This window comes from Danio aesculapii, chromosome 14, assembly GCF_903798145.1.
Source record: "Danio aesculapii chromosome 14, fDanAes4.1, whole genome shotgun sequence".
Lineage (NCBI taxonomy): Eukaryota > Metazoa > Chordata > Actinopteri > Cypriniformes > Danionidae > Danio > Danio aesculapii.
In genome coordinates, this window is record NC_079448.1 from 33,839,109 (window position 1) to 33,860,337 (window position 21,229).

General features: G+C 35.6%; 1 protein-coding gene across 1 annotated transcript; it reads left to right on the plus strand.

Annotated features, from left to right (window-relative positions):
* Positions 1-236: 236 nt before the first annotated feature.
* On the plus strand, positions 237-13,395 carry tmtops3a (teleost multiple tissue opsin 3a). The gene is made up of 4 exons (XM_056472465.1): positions 237-618; positions 5,202-5,530; positions 11,165-11,398; positions 13,121-13,395. Exons 1-4 carry the CDS (start codon positions 237-239, stop codon positions 13,313-13,315), a joined length of 1,140 nt encoding a protein of 379 aa, XP_056328440.1. The 3' UTR covers positions 13,316-13,395.
* Positions 13,396-21,229: the final 7,834 nt, after the last annotated feature.

Sequence of the window (21,229 nt, forward strand, 5' to 3'; positions counted from 1 at the left end):
AGACCATCCTCCTCTTTTGATTTCACTTTCTCTAGAGTCAGACCCCCCTCCACCACCCCCACACAGCTCATAATTCGCACCCCGGTCATCTGTGATCAGAGAGCGGGGGTCAGCGGCGCAGAGGCAGGGTGTCGATGGTGGGCTGCGCGTCAGTGAGGTGGAGACATGAAAACTGTGAATCTTTCCGTCAGGAAAGTCATAGTGTCAACATAATTTCCCCGTGCAGTGAGGCTGCTATGGTCGTCTACATCTGGAGTTTGAACATCAGCAGTAAAGACACTTCTGCGCTCAACCAAAGTGGCAATGTGAGTTCTGGGGATCCTCTGGAGCCCCACGACAGCCCACCCGGCCTGAGCAGGACCGGCCACACGGTGACCGCCGTCTGCCTCGGAGCCATCCTGCTGTTGGGATGCCTGAACAACCTCTTTGTCCTGCTCGTCTATGCGAGGTTTCGCTCACTGTGGACTCCTATAAACCTGATCCTGCTGAACATCAGCGTCAGTGACATACTGGTCTGCTTGTTTGGGACTCCCTTCAGCTTCGCGTCCAGTCTCTATGGGAAATGGCTGTTGGGACATCACGGCTGCAAATGGTACGGTTTCGCCAATTCGCTTTTTGGTAAGTTTTGCTGAAGTTCATTCAACAGGAAAGTTCCGTTTGCAAGTCTTCGGGGGTTTTGAAGGTGTCGATGTCTCACAGAATGTAGATGAACTTTCTCTCGCTATTGCTTTGCTGATATCACGATTGTAACTATCTTTCAAATGCTTGAGAATCTTAATATTTTAGTATCTGAAAATTTGTGATTGACAGTTTATTGAAACTCAATGTTTAGACGGAGAATAAAAATAGCCAGAGCTACGCAAATAGGAAAACTATTAAGGACATACATTTTATAACAACAACAAATATATAACACTTTATAATACATTAAACATTAGTTAAGCACATTAGAGCATCATATTTCACAACATTTATTAATCATCGAGGACGTTAATTGATAAGTGTGTTATACTGACTTTAATTCAGAACAGACAGGGCTATATTTGCTTTATAATTAATTGAACTATTGTTGAAATTGATTTGATCAAAGATTAATAAATGCTGTAAATATTTTTATTTGTTGGTTTATGAAAATGAACTTAGTAAATTAATGTTTAATAAATGAAACCTAATTGTGACTATCAAAATGATGATTTATTGAAATTCAAGTAATATTCAAGGGACTTTTCTAGAGGAATCATATTGTTAACCTTTTCAGAGTTCATTTATTGACTTTTTTTTGTAATGCATCTGCATCACTCTGCAGCATTCACAAGTCACAAAATGTAAGATTACGAATGTTACTAATAATAAACTTGCAAGGTGTAGCAAGGGGTTAGCCAAAAATAATCAAATACATAGCATATGCTTAGTGTCAACTGCCATTATTATGTAATTTGCAAACAGTGGGCTCATACGAATGAAAGTATTAAGTTATTGATTAATTTATTAATTCTATTGTTATTAATGAATTAATAATTTTATGCAATTAGTTAAACCTAAATTAAATAAATTGTATCTTGATATTATAATCATCAGAACCACAAAGAAATAATAGTTTAATTAGTACTAAAATATTCTTGTTATTAAATTTTTGTGCAAACACTGCTTAATCATCTGACCGCAAAATCAACAAAAAAAAAAAAAAAGAACTTAAATTTAGTATTAATTTGAATGTTTTTATTTATTCAGGTGTAAAATGGTAAAAGCATTTCCTTGTAAACATTAACATGTGACCAGATTGAAATTCCATTATTATCATTTATTATCATTATTATTTACATATTTTGGTTTGTTAACCCTTTGACTGACCCTCTACCAAACGGTTGACCATGTTTTTACTGTTTTAAATAATGACTGTTAAAGTCATTTAAAGAATGACTGTTTTAAATAATGGCTTACACACACAGCATTGTTGGTTTACAAAAAAATATTGTAAAAAAAAACGAAAGCATGTTAAGTGAGACTCTGAAATATTTTATGGCATACTTCATATAAAATGTTGCAAAAAAAGTTCATTTAGTGTTCAGAAATATTTTATTTTGAATACATATATATATATATATATATATATATATATATATATATATATATATATATATATATATATATATATATATATATATATATATATATATATATATATATATATATATATATATATAGGTCTTACACTTAATATTTTCAGATTTTACATAGTATATGTATTTTACCATAAACCGACATATTAACCATTTGGTAGAGGCTGATATTTTAGAAATTATGGGATGTGTTGAAAAAAAATGCATTGAGTGTGTTAATTAGCAACATTAGGAGTTAGGAAATACAATCCAAACATTTTTTTCCTGGTGGGGTAGTTAAAGGGTTCAATAAAAGACCACAGCACTTAGTGTGTAGTAGAATACCGTGTAGCAGTTATTAAACTTTCAAAAACAAAGATACAAAGGCTGTCACTTGTGCAGTACCTTCTCAAAAGTTTGTATACCAAAAGGGTCCAAACAGGTACTTTAAACATACAGATTAGTACCTAAAATATACATAGCCTATTAGTACCTAAGTACAAAAGTGTACCATTTGAAAAGTTTACCCATGAAGTGACAGCTTTTGTACACTTATCTATGAGATTGTAGGCTTATTTCAGTATTTTACCTAAAGAAAACTGTTATTGATCATGTCAAGTTCACGTTAGAAGTTATGCTGTTTTCAGTCTGTCTCAAAATTTTCTCATACGCTCAAAATAGGCGCAAGCAAGAATCACTGTGTACCTTATTTAGGAGTCGCCTCAGAAGTTGATGTTTCTCCAGTGATCTGACATTTGAATGGAGAGCTCGTTTAAGGCTTTTAATTACCCCAGTGGGAGTGTTGTGACACCCCCTGTGTTCCTGTGTTGTGTAGAGGAACTGCAGGGAAGATTGCAGAACACTTTTACCCATAACATGTAAACCTGAAATCCATTGAAGGGAAATGTATACATAGGGTTCATCATTTTCACATTTATTTTTAATGATCACATTTCTCACAGACATGATGTTTACGATCACATTAAACACATTCATTAATGGTCACACTTTTTCTCAGTAGGTTTTAAGACAACTTGACAAATGAAATAATATTTGTTGTCAACAGCTTGTTTTAGCTTCATCTTATGAAAGAAGAGTCGTTATATAAGAGTGTAATGTATAATGTCATTATACCTTTGACTTTTCCTGTAACCTTGCTTCTTGATGCTGTCTGGATAACACGATCACTACCTTAATGAGTACCTTGAGTCGGTGCTGCAAAACAGAAAGGTTATTGCATTATTCTACATTTGGGTTTAGCTTTAGTCACTCTGAGAAGTTGTTTTGAGCCTTACAAATGTATTTTTTAATGTTAGCTTCACCCACTTACTTTCATTCGGCTTAGTTCCATCAGGGGTTGCCACAGCAGAATGAACCGCCAATTACTCTTGCATATGTTTTATGCAGCAGATGCCCTTCCAGCCGCAACCCAGCATTAACTTGTTAATCCAATTCACCTATACATATACCACATGACTTTAAAGTATGGGGGAAACTGGAGCACTCAGAGGAAACTCATGTGAACACAGGGAGAACATAAAATCTAGCCAGGTCTAGCCAGGACTTGAACCAGCGACCTTCTTGCTGTGAGGCATCAGGTTTTTTTTGGTTTCAGTTTAATATTATAACAAATTTTAATTAAAGAATCTAAAATAAACAGTTAATTTAAGTAGACTGTAACAATGCTGGTGGCATGTTGGCTCAGTGGTCGCCTCAAAGCAAAAATGTTGCTGGTTCGAGTCCCGGCTGGGTCAGTTGGCATTTCTGTGTGGAGTTCGCATGTTCCTGTGTTCCCATGGGTTTCCTTCGGGTGCTCTGGTTTCACAGTCCAAAGACATGTGGTACAGGTGAATTGGATTAAATAAATTGGCCATAGTGTATGAGTGCGTGCGTGAATGTGAGTGTATGGGTGTTTCCCAATACTGAGTTGCGCCTGGAAGGGCATCCACTGCTTAAACATATGCTGGAATAGTTGGTGATTCATTCTGCTGTGGTAACTCTTGATAAAAAAGGGACTTTGCTGAAGTAAAATAACGAATGTAACAATGCGGTTTCAGCTGTATGCTCTGTCTAATGCATCAGTGGCAGACGATTTTTAGTAGACAATAGTAAGAAACTGTTTGTTGTTGAATAAACTTATTTGGACTCTTGCAATCAAGTTCTTACTACTAAAATGAAATGAATGACTAAATTGAATGTTTTATGGTTAAATGTAAAAAAGTGTAATGTAAAAAATATGCTTTTGTCTATTTTTGGTGTAAAACAAGAGCAGTCATTTATAAACTACCTCAGCACTGCAGTAGCGCAAGAAACTCAGAAGCAAAGACCTTACGACTTATCTTCGTTCTTTATTGAAACATTGTATTTTCAGCGGTGGTGTAAAGTAACAAATTACAAATACTCAAATTACTGTAACTGAGTAGTTTTTCTCAGGAATTGTAATTTACTAAGTAGTTTTAAAAATGTGTACTTTTACTTTCCCTTGAGTACATTTTTAGTGCAGTATCAGTACTTTTACTCCATTACTTTCCTTCAACCTGCAGTCACTATTTTATTAGTAGAAAAATCAATCCTGTGATTTCTGTCCAATCAAATCGCACATAGAAAATACATCACAGCACTACTTGAAGACATGGGTGCTTTATAAATGCAGCAAATTGTTTGGAAGCATTAAAAGTGTCCAAGAGGATGTCCTTAAACAAATGTCCTTAAACAAGAACTAAATGCACTACAGAATGTTATGTTTACACATCCCTACACAAATTGCATGTAAATGCATCAGCTTTTCACAGTATAATACTCACTACTCTTGAGTACTTTTAAAACAGCTACTTTTAACTCATACTTTGAATAATATTTACGACAGATACTTTTACTTTACTTGCGCTACATTTTAAGCCAAGTTACAATACTTTTACTTGAGTATGATTTTTCAGTACTCTTTCCACCACTGATTTTCAGTGATCTAATGGTGGTCTTTTGTGGCTGTACGAATGCATTTACACTAGAACGTAAATCCAGGCAAATGTGTTTTTGACTATTTCTGTGATATAACATACAATTTTTCATGAGTGACTATTTTTCCTCCTTACCCCCTAACAGGAATTGTATCTCTGATGTCTCTGTCTATACTGTCATATGAGCGTTATGCTGCCCTGCTGCGGGCAACCAAGGCCGATGTGTCTGACTTCCGCCGGGCCTGGCTCTGCGTGGCCGCATCTTGGCTTTATTCACTGCTATGGACTCTCCCACCATTCCTGGGCTGGAGCAGCTACGGGCCTGAAGGACCCGGGACTACATGCTCAGTTCAATGGCACCTGCGCTCAACCAGCAGCATCTCATACGTCATGTGCCTGTTCATCTTCTGTCTGCTTCTGCCCCTAGTGCTCATGATCTTCTGCTATGGCAAAATCTTGCTCATTATCAAAGGGGTAAGTAATAGTGAATTTAATACTAATATCAATTTGACAGTATCTCCTTTAAGTGAAGTTTCACAAACTAATTTCGAGAGGAGCACGTGATATGATTGACTGCAGCTGGGCACTCATCTACATTCACTAGTTAGCCAATCTGATTAACCCCAACTCACTATAAGTAGCCCAGCTAGAACTACTCTCTTATCTTCGTTTTCCGAAGAAACCCCCCATCCGCCCCTTCTCCTCCTTTCTTCCTTTACCACGGGGAGCTCTCAAGAACCACCAATCTCGTACTCCCCTCATATGCTCTATGGACCAGGCGGGAGCCCTGGGCTCAACTAACTATCTCCGAGCTCAGGGTTCTCTCCCGGGACAGCATGCCAAACCTGCTAACAGTTGTCAAACAATATCTAAGTGTGAACTCTTGAAATGTTTGTGTGTGGGTGTCATTCTTCTGTGTGTTATTCTACTGTAACAAATCCAACAAAGGTAAATAACCGTTCATCTGATATGCCCTTTTTGCAACTTAGGCTCATTATGAATACATAGCCCTGTGTATATTTCTGAAGAGAGCGAATTATGTAGCCAGAAGTATGTATGGCTGCATTTCGTCTTTAAAATCAACGCTATGGGGCGATATGACGCCACAGTTGGCTTCTGGGTTTTTTTTTTTTCGTGCTACTAGCTGATCACTTACCTCCATGTGGACAGCTTTTCCACTGTTACCAGTTTGCCCAGTGGCTCGCTGCTTAAGCTGGTGGACTGAGACAGAGAGAGGAGTTGACTGCAACGGCGGGGTTCAAATCTGGTGAAGAACAGTTCCAGAAAGCGGGTAAGACAAAAACAAAAGGCAAAAGATAAAATAAACAAGTAAAAAAACAGGGTGAGAACAATTTAGGGAAGGTGGAGGGCGAGTCAATTGGTACTTTTGAAAACACTATTGGTTGAATTTAGGGAAGGGTTATCAGTCAGTCAGTCGACAGCAACCTCTTGGTGGATTTACACGAGAACAGCAAGCGCGAATGGGACTCTCAAGAGAAATTTGAGCTCTGAAAAAGCATACACAGCGGCCTCGCGAAAACTGCTATAAATTTGCTCTCTCCAGAAATGTATGCAGGAGTATGCATCCATAGTGGGATAGTAAATTGTACTACTATACTTTAAATAGTGCAAACATAGAAGTTGCAAACAACTAGAGCCTCATGATAATCAAATTTATGTACTCTACTAACATAGCATAGGGGTTAAGAGACATTGTGGCATTGAATAATAGCACAAATGCCAGTAAACTGTAGGTCTTTCACAATAATCAATATATAGACTTATCGTACAACACATGGACATGACCTCAATTATGTTTGATGATGCAATATATATCGTCCATATATAAAAACCAATTCTAACAACATTTTAGCTGATTGTGCAACATCTCTACCTCTATTGGAGGTGTCAGTGTCAGTATGGTTAAAAAACACTAAAGTATTTACTATAAATTACTATAGTATATTTTTATGTGGGTGTCTGACAACTGAAAATAGATCTGGTAGCAAATATAGCAGCCTCTGTTCCTTTTTAACTTGCAATTTTTTTGTTAACATTTATTATTATTTATTTGTTTAGGACAAACGTTTCCACATTCTAATTCCAATGCCTAATTATTAAATTGTTAAAATGACTATAATTAAATTAAATATTCTTAAGAATAAAATATGATGTGTTCTTTAAAAGAGTGTACTTGCATTGTGATGATATTATACTGTCATTCTGGCATTATATAATGAGTCGCATAAAATTATATTAGGATGACAATGATATCATTTATCGCAATATATTTTGGTGCAATATATCGTCCAACAAAATATAGATTATCGTAACAGGACTAGTAAACTGATTCCAAATCCTTGGAAAGGCAAACTCTTACAACTGCATATGCAGCAATGCCTACACCTTTTTTACTCACAAGATTTTTATTGCATGTCTTTAGTAAATTCTAACAGAGGATTTGCAATACATATATTATCTGAATATAAATCTGGAGCTGTATGCTGGTAAGTGGTTTCAAAATCAGCAAGTCACTTGATTTCTTTAGAGGTTTTAAACAAAATGGTTCAATGAATGATTCAATGACTCATAAAGAGTCACTTGTCACTGGCATGTAACCTGCAGAAAGAATTACTGTAAAATCTGTGTTTGTAATATGCAAACGCGAATGAGCAGAGTAATAGTGAAAGATCCCAGCACTGTTGTAAAACAGCAGTGGCTGACAATTAATACACCCTATAGTCTCCTTTCACCGTGTTAATTTCCCTTCTGAGGAAATGAATCCGTTGTACCAGAAATCCACAATGAGGTATCATAGCCAGAGTCTAATTAACATTTCAACCCAGCAAACTCACAGAATACACTACTTGGAGATCAAAGATCCTGCTTTCTTGGCTTCTTTTTTTATCCATTTGATATTGATTTGTCCAGCTCAAGAATAAGAACAAAGCACTTTAGGGCAAAAGGTTAGACAGTGTTCAGGGAGATGCAGGCTTTAGGTTTTGTGACTCATCCGTGCCTGAAGCAAATTTCATAAACACATCACTGTGTGAAAGAATATGTAATGAGCGTTTCCAGCAGGTAGTAAGGCAAAGAGCCTCTAGTCGCCGGAGCGATTCTATGAATGAATCACCATCAGAGGTATTTTTAGAATGAGGAGCCTGTTACTATTGGTGACGAGCGGTTATGCAACAAACTTATTTCCTCCAGGATTCGCTCTGTTCAGTAGCAGACGCCGCATTGTGTGTCAGACAAATGGAGAGAGCTGCTTCCATCGCACATTCGAGTGGGCCAGTCGTTACAGCTCTGCAGCTTTTTTAGAAACACAAACATGGAATTCTGATGGGATTCAAAGTGGGGTATCACAAAAAAGAGAGAGAGACCACTGTGAAACTGATGTCTGAGAAAGTAATTGGATTCCTAAAATAGTCACTCCAGACATGTGGCATGAAATTGATTTCCATTATACGATTCAATAGATAGTCTAAAGAAAATGCATTCGGATACAATTAAAAGGGGCTTTTGGGGGTGTTTATGAAGGAATAAATTGGAGATGAGGGGCGGCACGGTGGCTCTGTAGTTAGCACTGTCGCCTCACAGAAAGAAAGGCTGCTGGTTTGAGCCCCAGCTGGGTCAGTTGGCATTTCTGTTTGGAGTTGCATGTTCTCCCCGTGTTGGCGTGGGTTTTACTCTGGGTGCTCCCTCCTACAGTCCAAAGACATGCGGTACAGGTGAACTGAATAAGCTAAATTGCTTAAGTTGCTTATGGCAACCTCTGATAAATAAAGGGACTAAGCCGAAGGAAAATAAATGAATGAATGAATTGGAGACGTATTTTTGTTAATAAATCATTTGAAGAATCAAAGATCCCAAGAAAGACTGATTATTAAATCACGTTAATAATAGTTCTGTAGTTAAAAAGCATTTGTTTGAAATATATATATTTTTACAATGTTATATTGATTCTACAAATTGCCAAAGGACACTTCCGGAGGCAATGGGATTACATAGAAAACACTTTGGCGAGCTGGAGCTGTCAATACAATTACAATCATCCAGTGGAGCATGTAAAAGGTGTGAATGACGACATGAGCCGATGCAGGGAGCACCGCTTCTCTCATCAGCACTCATTTGCCACCGCTGCTGAATGGAAGCTCACATTCAGTCCCCGACCGGCAGGAGATCTTCATACAGAGAGATTACTTCAGGATGGGAAGGGGATAGGGAAGGTTAACAGACTCCAGAGGATAGAAGTCACGACGCTCAGATTTGACGCATGAAGGAGCCATCTGCCAGTCTTCCTCAGGTTCGCAAACAGCCTGCACACATGGCAAGCTAATTCATACTAAGCACGTTCACATCATGGGCTGTTTGCTGTAGGATAGACCATGTGCTTTACAGATAGATGAAAGCTTTTAGTTTGACTTAGATGGTTGAGAAGTCCTGTTTTATTTCTAATGTAACTTTTTATTTTCTTCTGAAATAGATATTGGAGATTAGATGTTGCTTCCATTGACTAAAACAAAATACACATGCTTTTCAAGACTTTGCACTTGCAAATAATCCAACCCAGGCTCATACTGAAAATGTACCTCTATATACATTTCTAGAGACATAGAAATGTATACAAATACATCCCAGGAGTTTTTTTTTTTTTGCAGTTTTTGTTTTCGTGAATCCACCAGAGGCCACTGTGTACACTTTTTAAGATCTCAAATTTCTCTCACGAGTGCCATTCGCGCCTGCTGTTTTTGTGTAAACCCATCAAAGATGATTGAAAGACCGATCGACTGACCCACCTTCCTCCTTCCCTAAACCCAACCAACAATTTTCAAAAGCAATCCAGAAAAAGAAAAACCCTCTTCTGATTTTTACCATGTCTTCAGATTTTACCACATTCTCACCCTGTTATTTACTTGTTTTTTATTTTTTGGACTTACCTGTTTTTGTTTTACCTGCTTTCTGGAACCTTTCTTTGCCAGACTCAAACCCAATTGTTGTGGTCAACTCCTCTCTGCGTCTCAAGTATGCCAACATACATGGTGAGCTAACGGGACAAACTGGTAACAGCGGGAAAGCCGTCCATACGAAGGTAAGGGGTCGGCTGGTAAGGGTGAAAAGGAATGGTGTCATACCGCCCTGTAGCTTTCGTTTTAAAAACTAAATGCAGCAATACTTACTTCTGGCTACATAATTCGTGATTCGTAGGGCTACGTTTTTAGAATGAGCCTGCGTTCAAATGATCAAATAGAGCAAAGAGTATGCAACCTTGGCATGCTGAATCCAGAATTTAAGTCAACCCAGGCTAATTACAGATACGTACCCAGGTCTACATTTCTGTGGACAGCGAAATACGTAACTGGACGTACGTCTGCTCTCAGTTTTTTGTTTTTGCTAATCCACTAGAGGCCGCTGTTTATGGTTTTTCATGATCTCATATATTTTTCTCGCTTTTTGCTATGCTTTTTGCATAAATCCACCAGAGGGCGCAAAATACACTTCAGCTGACCAGGGAAGCTTTCTTTCCACAAACTGACTGACCCACCCAACCCCATCCCTAAACCCAACTGATAGTGTTTTCAAAAGCAATCTAGAAAAAGAAAAGAAATTGCGGCTACGTTTCAGCCTGTTGTTTATTCATTTTGTTTTTGCTTTACCTGGTTTCTGGAACCGTTCTTCACCAGACTCAAACCCTGTAATCGCAATTATCTCAGCTCTGCGTCCAAAGTCCATTGGTGGATGCAGTGAGCTACTGGGCAAACTGGTAACACCAGAAAAGCTGTCCGTACGGAGCTAAGCGTTCAGCTGGTTGCGCTAAAAGAAGCAGAAGCCATCAGTGGCATCATACCGGTCCGTAGTGTTCATTTTAAAGATGAAATTCAGCCATATGTACAGCCATTTGTCTCCGGCTACATAATTTGTGCTCTCCAGAAATGTACACAGGGGTACGTATCCACAATGAGCCTGTGTTGATTTAATTAATTTAGTACTCACCAATATTTAGATGGATGATCATTCAAAGAGAAGTTGTGGTGTTGTCTTTGTACATAGGTGAAATTGCTAAACACTTTCCTTGATGCATCATTAAGCATTTCCTTTTTGGCTCAGGTAACAAAAATCAACCTGCTGACTGCACAGAGGAGGGAGAACCACATTCTTCTGATGGTTGTCACTATGGTATCCTGCTATCTGCTGTGCTGGATGCCTTACGGGGTGGTGGCCCTGCTGGCCACCTTTGGCAGGACGGGACTAATCACTCCCGTAACCAGCATAGTGCCATCAGTCCTGGCCAAGAGCAGCACTGTGGTCAACCCAGTAATCTATGTGCTTTTCAACAACCAGGTGAGTCCACAGATGGAATGCAAATCAGTTGTTGCACCAATATGCTTTTACGTCTTATAAAAGGTGCACTGATTTGACCAAATATATGCATTTGAATAACTAATTTTAAAATCTGGAATAACACCAAATGCATTTATTTATTATCAAAAATGATCTATGTGATTTTCTACAATCAGAACCCTTTAAGAGAATGTAAAAGCATATCATTAAGCAAACTGATAAAAAATTCGGAGGGCTTTGATTTGGCAAAAACTTGATTATGTACACTACCGGTTAAAAGTTTGGGGTCAGTAGGATTTTTAAATGTTTTAAAATAAGCTTCTCCTGCTCACCAAGACTGTATTTATTTAATCAATACAGTTCAAATTGTAAAATTGTGAAATGTTATTGCACTATAAAATAACTGCTCAAAAGTAGTTTATCATTTAATTTAAGAATTTATTCCAGTGATTTTATTGTCACATGATCCTTCAGAAACCACCCTGATAAAAATGATTATTGTTATTATTTTATTAATGTTAATAATATTAAAAGCAATAATGACTGGAGTAATAATTTCATTTGAAACGGCATACAATAAGTAATAAATGAATATTTTATAATTTCTGTTCTCTGGTGACTTGATGTGCTTCTTTTATTCTCATTTCTAATGTGCTCAGGATAAAAGTGTCTGATAAATAAATAAATGTAAATGTAAATAAATGTATGTGCTAACTGCAAAGCTACTGCTACAACCTGCTACCACAGCCATTTTCTGAGCAGCATTAACAGTATTTTATATTTTTATTATTATATTATATATATTATTCATGCATTCATTTTCTTTTTGGCTTAGTCCTTTTATTAATCTGGGGTCGCCACAGTGGAATGAACCGCCAACTTATCCAGTGTATGTTTTACGCAATGAATGCCCTTCCAGCTGCAACCAATCACTGGGAAACATCCGTACACACTCATTCACACTCATACACTACGGACAATTTAGCCTACCTAATTCACCTGTTCCACATGTCTTTGGACTTGTGGGGGAAACCGGAGCACCTGGAGGAAATCCACGCCAACAAGGGGAGAACATGCAAACTCCACACAGAAACGCCAACTGACCCAGCCGGGGCTCAAACCAGTGACCTTCTTGCTGTGAGCCGATCATGCTACCCACTGCGCCACCGTGACTCCCATATTATACTATATTTTGTATTGAAAATATATATATATTCAACAAAGTAATCAGTTTTGCAAATGGTGATATTTCTTTTCTGGATTTTTTGTCGAAAAGAAAATTACTGTTACTATTGATCATCATGCGCTACAGTTTGCACTAAAATATTAAGCATGATAACTGTTTTCAGCACTTATAATAACCAGAATTGTTTCTTGACCAGCAAATCAGCATGTTAGATTACGCTCTGAAAGATTTCTCAATCTTTCAGACCCAAAAAACCTTTAAACAGTATTGTGTACTATACTAAAATGTGCAAACTTTGTATCTTTTGTGCACTTTACAGACCACAAGCCCTTATACTTTCATTTTGCACTACAATCACTCATACATGAACTGTTTTCCACTGAAACAAAGCTCTACCTCAAATGCCACACAAAGTACATTTTCCAATTGTGCAGACATGTGGTTGATTACATGAGACTGTGGTGATGTACCCCTAAACAGCACATGTTAGTTGAAAGGAAATGCACACCATCTCATTTTCTTTTCATCTGTTTCAGTTCTACAGGTGTTTCATAGCATTTCTGAAATGTCAAGGCGAACCATCTGTCCATGGACAGAATCCACAGCATAGCAGCAAAGAAGATCCACACGTGTTTAGGCCCTGTGACGGTGCCTCAATTCATCGTACCACGGAGGGCCCCCAAAAACAAGAGCAGCACTCTCTGTCCTTAGTGGTTCACTACACGCCCTGACACTCTCCATAATCTTACAGACCAGCGTTTAGAATCTGCAGAAATGACCGCATGATGATTGTCATTCTTTAAAATGCAATGCTAAGTCTCATAGGACAAGTATATTACAATTGCTGAGCAGCTGCCTTTTTGTCTATTTTTAATTTTTTTTTATTTTCACGGCTGAAAATGTATGTGTAATGTTTAATTAACACTCATAATGTATTTTAAAATATATGTAAATACATATTACGCTCAGTGCACTGATAATATGTAGAATACTTGATTGAAGAAACACGTTGTTAACAGTGCAGTTCACTAGCTAGTTTAATTGTCAGTGCTAGACTAAGTGTAGTGACATTTGTTGCCAACAGTTGGAGCTACTGCCCATGTCAAACTACATTCAGACACACATGATTATGCACGTTCAACTCTACTAGGGAAGGTTTAATCAATATTCATGCAATATTTATGTTTTATGCTTAAAAACATATAAATACACACACACACACACACACACACACACACACACACACACATAAATAGTATTGGTCTTATTGGCATATTATTTAAAATCACATCTTACGTCATTATTCCAGATGTTGTATTTTGGGTCTTGAATAATTCCTGCATAATTTCCAGAAAGTGTGAAAATCTGAATATGTGCCATTTTCATAGTCAGTTCCACGGGCCCACAGTCTGTCTCCTTTTCAGCAACACACAAACACACACAGAACACGAATTGAGTCATACATGACAAAGTATTTCTTCCCATCCCTGGAAACAGAAATGAACATGACGTCTGCAGAGTACTTTTATTGAATTATTTCTCCCTGGAATTATTTCAACCTGTCTTTGCATATTACAGCAATGTTCACTGTACTATGAAGATTATAATTACAATGCAACTCTGTATGAAATCGGTTTCAATGTATTAAACTAAATATACATTCTTTTCACACTGTGGCAAACTGAACGTTATTCAAAGTATTGCTTTTAACACAGCATAAAGGAACTTTATATAACATACAATAATAATTCAATTATTATTCAGAAGCAGGGTTACCATTTTTTATCCAGGGTTTATGAAACCCTGTGGATAGTTATTACCATTTTTGCACTGTTAGTCCGTAAAGAGGAAATGCACAACAAACTGCTCTATTAACAAGTCACATCTTTTGTATCCTGTTTTTTTAGTCATATTTTAGTCTTATACATTGTTAATTATGGCACTGTTTTACACAAGATGCCTTCAAATGAGCTATTAAAGTTGAGTATAACTAGTGTCAGTCACAAAATACTAAAATAAGTAACTGTTTTTGAACCACACTATAGTAATGTGTATTATACTGTATATTTACACAATGTTTACATATATTAACACATTTATGTATATTAACACACTGTTAATGAAGGCTAGAGCTTATTGTAGTTGTAGAAAATACTATATATATATATATATATATATATATATATATATATATATATATATATATATATATATATATATATATATATATATATATTCATTCATTCATTCATTTTCTTTTCGGCTTAGTCCCTCTATTAGGGGTCGCCACAGTGGAAAGAACTGCCAACTTATCCAGCACATGTTTTACACAGTGGATGCCCTTCCAGCCACAACCCAACACTGGGGAACACCCATACACTCTTGCATTCACACGCATACACTATTTACAATTTAGCTTGTTCAATTCACCTATAGCGCATGTATTTGGACTTGTGGAGGAAACCCACGCCAAAATGGGGAGAACATGCAAACTCCACACAGAAATGCCAACTGACCCAGCCGGGACTTGAACCAGCGACCTTATTGCTGTGAGTCGATCATGCTACCACTGCACCACCACTGAATCACCACAGCAACTAAAGAGTTACCACAACAGAGTCATTTAAGTAGACCTGCCTTAATACAGTATGGTTCAAAAACACAACAGTTGACTATTTACTATAATTTACTATAGTATTTTTCATATTAGGATATTTTTCTTCTCACTATTTGAATATTCGAATTAAACAGCAACACAACAAAAAATGGCTGCAAAGTTAATTACCTCGAGAGTTAGTTTTACTAACTAGTACTAACTAGTGACTAGTTACTAACTTTAGTACGTTTTTAAGTAATCTTGGCCCAAAAGTCCATTCAGGTTTACAGAAGTTAATAGCTTAAAATGTATAGTTGAAAATATAAAATGTGATATGCAATGCTTGAAAGCAGGGGCAGATTTAATATCATATTGTGGGGGTTTAACAAATAATTTTTTTAATGCAAATGTGTCCCCCACCCCAATCATGGAGCAGTCCAGCAGTCAAATCAGATTAAATTAAACCGTTTACTTCAGATTTTTTGTTTTGAATTCATTGTAAGAAAACAAATATTTTAAAATCTAGAGATTGCATTAAGATACAGACGTAGAAAAGAGGATTATATGATATAAGAAAAAGACAGCAAAATAAATAAATAAAAAAAGTTTGCATATTAGGACTGCTGGGCCCCATGGCTGGAATTGCTTAGGGCCTCAACATTCCTAAATTCGCCCCTGCTTAAAAGCATTTGCACATAGGTCTACAGCTCAAGTGATGCGAAGAGTGAACATATGAACAGTTTTGAATAAAATGTCACTTGTTGTCATCTGTAAAATTAGTATCAGTAATTACGAGATGACATGAACGAAACAAATTCATACTTAACATATGGTAATTACATGTTGCCACGAGAACGCTTTTTACCAGCGGAAGTCTTTTTATTATGGCAATTACTATACGACCAACTCAGCTTAAGACATATGCGAATATGCAAATAAGGATGCTAACTGTTTAGGATTGTACAATGTGCAGCATCCGCGTATATGGTTGACACCCAGAATATCATGCTAAATATCATCCTGTATAGTGGAGATTCCATAAAGATTCCATATTTGACTAGATATTTTTCAAGACACTTCTGTACAGCTTAAAGTGACATTTAAAGGCTTCACCAATTAGGTTAATTAGGTTAACTAGGCAGGTTAGGGTAATTAGGCACGTTATTGTGTAACGATGGTTTGTTTTGTAGACAATCTGAAAAAAAATTAGCTTAAAGGGCTAATAATTTTGTCCTTTAAATGGTTTTTAAAAAATTAAAACTACTCTAGCCGAAATAAATCAAATAAGACTTTCTCTAGAAGAAAAAAAGATTATCAGACATACTGTGAACATTTCCTTGCTCTGTTAAACATAATTTGGAAAATATTTAAAACAGAAGAAAAAAATTAAAGGGGGGCTAATAATTCTGACTTCAACTGTACATTCTTGATTTTTAAGGGATGTTTTAGAAGTAAACTATTAAAATGAAAGGTTCCAAAAGTGGATTAAGCATATTTTGAATATTCTTTCAGTCAACATTTCTGAAGATAAACATTTATTTATTGGAGTGAAGAATAGTTTTATGATCTAAAATCATCTTTTGTGAAATGCAAAGGTTGAATGTTAAAAGATGAGCGTCATGGAGCCTTTTAGATCTTGCAGTGGGAGTATGCCTTGCATTTGTAATTTTAAGCTGGGGTTCCTAAAATTTTCTGCCCGCAACCCCTAAAATATTAATGTCAGTGACTTAAGACCCCCACATTCCTCGGAGGTGGTTATAAATATATAAACGATGCCCACACAACAATAGGCCTATATAAACATGAGCATATTGACAACAAAAAAAGTGCAACAGAAAACAATCATATAATTTTTAGTCATTTATTAATTTGTTTAATGTAATATTAACCTCACCTAAAGAGACTGGTGAACACAATGTTTGCAGCACAAGTCTATTCTTGGATTAATTTTGGAGACCGCCACTCAGAGACCATTCTTAATGTTCAGTTGTGGCCTGTATTTATTTTTAATGTATTTGACTGTCATAAAGGTGTCAGAAAGTTTAACCTGGTGCTATAAAATCAATCTGCTGCAGCTGACTCTATTGCTGTGTTGGTAATCTAACATAAACACACAATTCTGTGAAAAAAATCAAAAGGCTTTTCTCTTGCATGATAATGTTTTTTAAGTAACTATTAACTACTATTTTTATCTTCTGTAGGTAATAGATAAAATACACTGTAAAAATAAATCCGTAATTTTACGGTTTATTTCCGGCAGCTGGGGTGCTGGAAAAAAACCCCGTAAAATAACGGCCGTTAAATTACAGAAATTTACTGTAAAATAACGGACATTAAATTACAGAAATTTACTGTAAAATAACGGACATTAAATTACAGAAATTTACTGTAAAATAACGGACATTAAATTACAGAAATTTACCAGAAATTTAAATGTAAGAAAATTTCTGTAATAAAATGCCTGTTATTTTACAATAAATTTCTGTAATTTAACGGCTGTTATTTTACGGTTTATTTCCGGCGCCCGAGCTGCCAGAAATAAACCGTAAAATTACAGGTTTTTTTACAGTGTATGGTCATTTCAATAGTTTAATCAAATTTATTTGACTTTTGGAAATCAGCAAGCAACCCCCTGTCAGTGTCCTGCGACCCCCACTTTGGGAACCACTGCCATAAAGAACCTTTTAACATCAATGTAACATTTTTATACCAAAAACTGAGGTATATTACATACTTCACCTAATGAAATATATTTTATTATTATTAATATTACATAAGAACTGTTGACAGAAAGATTCATGCAAAAACCCTCCTTAATTAAAGTGTGTAGCTTTTGTTTGTGATGTGATGTGCCAATATCATTCTTCATAACTTCGTATTACCCATGAGAACTGGATTAAAAGTATCAAAATGTGGAAATGATCACACAAATGCACCTCCTCTACCCACATCCATTCGCTGAAACTACACTGCATATTAATTCTGATGTTTCTGTATAAATAAAGGTCAAAGGTTTGATCACCGCTCCCATTTAGGACCTTTCATGCCTCTTGTGGGTGAAGCTCATTTCCTATTGTATTTAGCACACATCTGAAGCAATACCGATGACTATGGAAAATGTGAGTGCTGGCAGAGGGACTCTAGAGAAGTCAGTGGGGGTGGAATTGAGGTTAGATGCTGGAGTTCATGTAAAAACTGATGTGTTTTTTTTCCCTTGCAGATACTAGATAATCAGCAGTTTCTGTTGTATACAATCCCCATCAACATGTTTATAAGTTATGGCAAGTGAAACACTGAAGGTTCATCAGTAATAGTTCCAATATGATCACTTCTGCTTTAAACATCTCATAGGGAAGATTAAATGCACTTGTGAGAAGAAGTAGCACAGACCACCAGTCAGTGGTTAAATTGAGGTCAGAAGTCGGTGGATGCATAAAGGCCAAAGCTGCAAATGAAAAGCCTGTCTATCATGCATTTTCGAGGATATTTTTTTAGATGTGGTAAAGTAGCATCTTATCGACCTCAATTATCAATGAACCAAAGGGTTGGGGTAGATAAGTAACAGGTTTCGTATGCATTTCTTCGTCTGTTTGTATTCTTAGCTGCACCAACTTGCATCTAATCAGCCCTGTGGTCAGATTTTTTTAAGGAGGTGTTGTGTTTATTTTATCCGTGCGAACATGTGACCTTGTTTCCTGTGATTTGGTGACAAACAGAAGGTCTGTTCTTATAGTACTGAACAACAGAGCCACTTATACTGCTTATATTCAGATATTAATGTGCATGTATATTAGTGCTGCACGATATTGGAAAAAACTGACACTGCAATATTTTATATCTCTGCGACATACAGTTGAAGTCAGAATTATTAGCCCCCCTTTGATTTTTTTTCTTTTTTAAATATTTCCCAAATGATGTTTAACAGAGCAAGGAAATTTTCACAGTCTGTCTGATATTTTTTCTTCTAGGGAAAGTGTAATTGGTTTTATTTTAGCTAGAATAAAAGTAGCTTTTTTTAACCGTATTAAGGTCAAAATTATTAGCCCCTTTAAGCAAATTTTTTTCAGGCGGTCTACAGAACAAACCATCGTTATACAATAACTTGCCTAATTACCCTAATCTGCCTAGTTAACCTAATTAACCTAGTTAAGCCTTTAAATGTCACTTTCATCTGTATAAAAGTGTCTTGAAAAATATCTAGTCAAATATTATTTACTGTCATCATGACAAAGATAAAATACATCAGTTATTAGAGATGAGTTATTAAAACTATTATGTTTAGAAATGTGTTGTAAAAATCTTCTCTCCATTAAACAAAAATTGGGAAAACAATAAACAGGGGGGCTAATGATTTTGACTTTAAAATAAAACTGTATATTGCGATATGATTATAATTTCACAATGTGACTTAAGTAACTGGGAAGAATTTACAACTTTACATCGATTGGGATGATTTTGTAGGCGAGTGCATCTGCATAAAATATATATAAAATGTCATTTAAAAAATCAAGCACAGATAAAAACAAAATAAAATGTGCTTTATGGTTTTTGGAGAAAGAAATTTACACCTTTAGTCAAGTTTTTGTCAGTGATACTACTGCTGTTAATGACACTGACCTTCGGAGGCTTCCTCTACCTGTTCCAGAAAGTCAACGGGGTATGAACCGATTTCTCTACTGCAGGCTACATACAGGGAAAGACTATTATTTAACCATTATTTTAACAAATTTTTATGTTTTTTTTTAAATATGTTAGTTTGTTTAGTAAATCGTGTTAAAATAAAATAAAAAATATTTCATTGAAAGCTACAACTGTTTAAAGAGATATTTGCAATTATTTCTAAAAATGTACATGCCAATTTTTGAGGGATAATTGTTAGATTGTTTCTCAGTAAATCCTACACCAGTTTTATTTTCAGAGTAAATCAAGTCAAATTAAATATATCATATAGTCATTTTGATTATGTTATTTTTAGTTTTCTTTTTATTAAGATTCTCTTGCAGTTTCTATAGTTTAAATGAGCTTTTTGAATTAGATTTTTATATTTTCCATTATTAAAATTTATTGAGAGATTATTTTTATGTAATGTATATCAATGTTTACATTTTTTTTATTTGATAAAATTATAAATATTTACTTGGGTGCCTGCTGTCTCCTTATGTTTAGTGGTTAACATTAAAACAATCTAATAAATAAAAATCTAGGATTCCATTGGTATTTATGTTGATAAAGCAAGGAACGTACTACCATGGCATGATGAATATTATGCTTATTCACTGTAAAACCCAATAATTTTCTCTCCATTAAACAGAAATTGGGAAAACAATAAACAGGGGGGCTAATCATTTTGACTTTAAAATAAAACTGTATATTGTGATATGATTATAATTTCACAATGTGACTTAAGTAACTGAGAAAGAATTTACAACTTTACATTGATTGGGATGATTTTGTAGGCGAGTGCATCTGCATAAACTATATATAAAAATATATATAAAATGTCATTTAAAAAATCAAGCACAGATAAAAACAAAATAAAATGTGCTTAATGGTTTTTGGAGAAAGAAATTCAAATTTAAAGAAATTCAGTTATCAAATCTAAAATTACACTGTATAGTCTTTGATAAAAAATTAAGCTCAATTAATCTCTGGTAAAGCGGCAAACTTTATAATTTCTTGTTTAAATTTGCTTTAAATCTTACAATTATCAGCCTTTAAAAAATACATCTGAGTAAAAATTAATAGATTAAATAATCTATTAATCAAATTAATAGATTATGGTTGAAATTTAAAATGATTCAACAAACCATGTCTAATGAACAATAATTTAGTTAATTATAATCCCAAGTCAACCTTGCACGTCCTGTGGTGTGACTAGATGCGCACATTGCGATATCGATGCTGAAATGATATATTGTGGAGCCCTAATGTATATACTCTTAACTCAATTTTGGGTCAAAAGTAAACAAACCCAAATATTTTGATGGATGTAAGAAGTCATTTCTCAAATTCACTCAGAAAACCATCACATTGATTATGAAAACCAGGG